The 3,412-nt window shown below is 37.0% G+C and overlaps 1 protein-coding gene across 1 annotated transcript; it reads left to right on the plus strand.

Annotated features, from left to right (window-relative positions):
- Positions 1–333: 333 nt before the first annotated feature.
- LOC109213415 (SKP1-like protein 11) lies at positions 334–837 on the plus strand. Its single transcript, XM_019377209.1, has one exon. The coding sequence runs from the start codon at positions 334–336 to the stop codon at positions 835–837; it is 504 nt and encodes a 167-aa protein (XP_019232754.1).
- The last annotated feature ends 2,575 nt before the right edge of the window (positions 838–3,412 follow it).

Raw genomic sequence — 3,412 nt, forward strand, 5'->3', positions numbered from 1 at the left:
TTGTTGATGATGACCCTATGCAGGATTTGAGTCCAACGAACTGCTTATTAATAAATTAAGTAAGTTTAAATTTTTTAGAGCATAAAACTCAAGAAATGAATTAAATGAATGAGATCTGGCGTATAGTACTCAATCACATACTTAAATTGTGATCCATAAATAGATTACAAGTAAAGATAATTCTAGTAAAAAATTTATGTTAGAAAGAATTCCTTCCATATCCTTAAGTATGATACGATTAAGAAAATCTCTTGTACCATTATTTATACATCATGTGGTTCCCCAAATATTTCATCCAAGAAGCAAAAATAAAAAGATCAACAAGTTCTTATCATGGCATCGTCATCATCAGCAACAACTGGAGAGAAGAAGATGTTGACATTGAAGACCTGTGATAACAAAGAATTTTCTGTTGCGGAATCTTTGGTCTTACAGTCTGAACTTATTAAGACCATGGTGAAAGAGGAACGCGTTTCTAGCATCCCATTACCTACCATCAAAAGCAAGACGCTGGTTAAAATCATTGAATACCTCAAGAAGCATGCGGAGCTCACTGCTACCTCGAACAAAGAAGACTTCAAAAATTTCCAGAAAGAGTTTGTGAATGTTGTTTTAGAGGAACTGCTTGACCTAACTGTGGCAGTAAATTATTTGAAAATCAATGGTTTGCTGGAATTCTGTTGCCAGGCTGTGGCTGACAGAATAAAAAACAAGAGCGTTGAGGCTGTTCGAAAGATTTTTCGAATTGAAAGTGATTTCACCCCAGAGGAAGAGGCAGAGTTTAGGAGGGAAACTCCTTGGGCCTTTGAAGGCGACCTTGATGATACCACCAACTAGGGTTTTATGGTAGTTAAGGAAACATTTATATTTAATCTGAATAATATATCCTATAGAATTGATTTCTTTTATGTACCGATTTGGTGGATATGTGTTTGATTTTTGGAATAAAGCTTTATGCTAACAAAAAGGTAGAAACGAAAATACTATCTGATATAGTGAAGGGTGTTTGATAGTATTTATCTATTCCTCAAAAACTTTGTATTCGATCATATATATGGTATCTATAGCTACTTCTGTCTTCGTGTTGGTTCGAGTGATATTTGAAACTAGTCATGATAGATTTCTTTCTGGTATCAATCAAGCTAATATCATTTGAATTTTGAAGAAAAAGAAATTATGCTAATAAAAGAAAATTCATAAATAATTTCTTAGTGAAGGATGGTTAAAAATATTCAAGTCCAGAAAACCTTTGATATGTTCAGTATTTTCATGTTGGTTCGATTGATATATTTGAAGTAGCTATCATTTGATAATGATTAAGAAATAATCAGATATATCCTTGCTCTCTTCTATATGTGACGATATTGGTTTAAATATAATCTCGTTTATACACTACTTGATCACCAATTATATTTTACTAACTTGATTTAGCAATGAATAAAATCAAAAACAGATCCAATTATCCAAAAACTGAATTATTAAGTTTTTTTTTTGACACATAAGTGTCAACATATCAGGGACGGCTTGACATAATATGGGGCCTAAGGCGAAAATAAAAAATGAGGCCTTAAATTTTTTAAATTATTTTTTCTCTAATTTATCGGAATCTACAGAAGTTATAATCGGTTTTAATTGTTGCCAATGTCTAACCAATTTGTTAAATCTCGCTTGTGTTATCATGTTGAAATTGATTGATTTAGTTTTGAAAAACTTTTTTAACCGAGGCAATTGATATAAAAATTATTAACGGTAATTGAATTAACACTTGTTACCTGATTAATTACTGATTAATTCTTAAAAATGCAAAGTCAAATCCTAAATGCAAATGCAACGTATTTTTGTATTTTAATTAAACAAAATTAACATGCGCAGACAAATGCAAACGATAACAAAAATGCTACAAAAATCCACGAAATCGCACACAATGGAAAAAATTATTTTGTTTTGAATTTGTGGGAGTAATTCATATAGGGCAAAAATCACGTGCTCACAGCTGCCCCTCTTTGCTCGAAAACATGAAGAGTTTTCGTGCAAAGATAAGTGAGCGGAAACGAGCGATTTTTGCCCGTTCGAATATTCCGTATGAAGCATTTTTGAAAAGTTTGACCGCACCCTGCTTCTGAGGTTGCCTACATATCCTTGGCTAAAAAGGAATCATGTCAGTGTAGTTCGGGAAGGTCTGGTAGCTGGGACTACCATGAAGCTGTGGTTTCACTGTTGCTGCTGCTGCTGCTGCTTACTGAACCCCCTTATTATACTATGATAAAATAAAAGAAGCTAGACTAAACTATGATCTATGAATTATATAAGCCCTATCTATTTCTTCAAACTTGATCTTGTGATCCTTGTTGCCTCGTTGACTTGTATTCTCCCGGTGAAATTCCTTTGTTACCGACTTGACTTATAATCTGAGATGTTTTCCCTTTCTCCAGGGGGACGCCTGATTGCTGAACTCGAATTGTACTTTGAGATGCTTTCCCTTTCTCCAGGTGGACGCCTGACTACTGAACTGTATTTTGAGATGTTGCCCCTTTCTCCAGGTGGACACCTGACTGCTGAACTTGAATTGTATTCCCTTGCTCTCCAGGCGGGCTCCTGACTGCTGAACTTGAAATGTATTCCCATGCTCTCCAGGCGGGCTCCTGACTGCTAAACTTGAAATGTATTCCCATGCTATCCAGGCGGGCTCCTGATTGCTGAACTTGAATGTATTCCCATGCTATCCAGGCGGGCTCCTGACTGACTAGAACCTTGAAATGTATTCCCATGCTCGTCCAGGCGGGCTCCTGACTGTTGAACTTGAAATGTATTCCCATGCTCTCCAGGCGGGCTCCTGACTGCTGAACTTGAAATGTATTCCTCTGTTCTCCAGGCGGGCTCCTGACTTCAACAAAAATGGACAAAAACAAAGAAAATCTCTTGCCCCAGTTTGGTGACTGGGCGTCATATTACCAGATATTAACAAGAATTGGAAAACTGAAACTTGAATTGTAATACCTCTGTTCTCCATGCGGGCCCCTGATTGCTGAAACTTGAAATGTATGCCTCTGTTCTCCAGGCGGGCTCCTGATTGCTGAAGCTTGAAATGTGTTCCCTTGTTCTCCAGGTGGGCTCCTGATTGCTGAACTTGAAATGTGTTCCCTTGTTCTCCAGGTGGGCTCCTGATACAACAAAACAAACAAAGAAAATTTTCTGCCCCAGTTTGGTGACTTTGTGCAACATGTTATCAGATATTAAAAGCTAAAATTGGAATTGCACTTCCCTTGTTCTCCAGGTGGGCGCCTGACTGCTGAAACTTGAAAAGTATTCCCTTGTTCTTCAGGTGGGCGCCTGATTGCTAAAATTGAAAAGTATTCCCTTGTTCTTCAGGTGGGCGCCTGATTGCTGAAATTGAAAAGTATTCCCTTGTTCT

Source organism: Nicotiana attenuata, unplaced genomic scaffold (assembly GCF_001879085.1).
Source record: "Nicotiana attenuata strain UT unplaced genomic scaffold, NIATTr2, whole genome shotgun sequence".
Taxonomy (NCBI): domain Eukaryota; kingdom Viridiplantae; phylum Streptophyta; class Magnoliopsida; order Solanales; family Solanaceae; genus Nicotiana; species Nicotiana attenuata.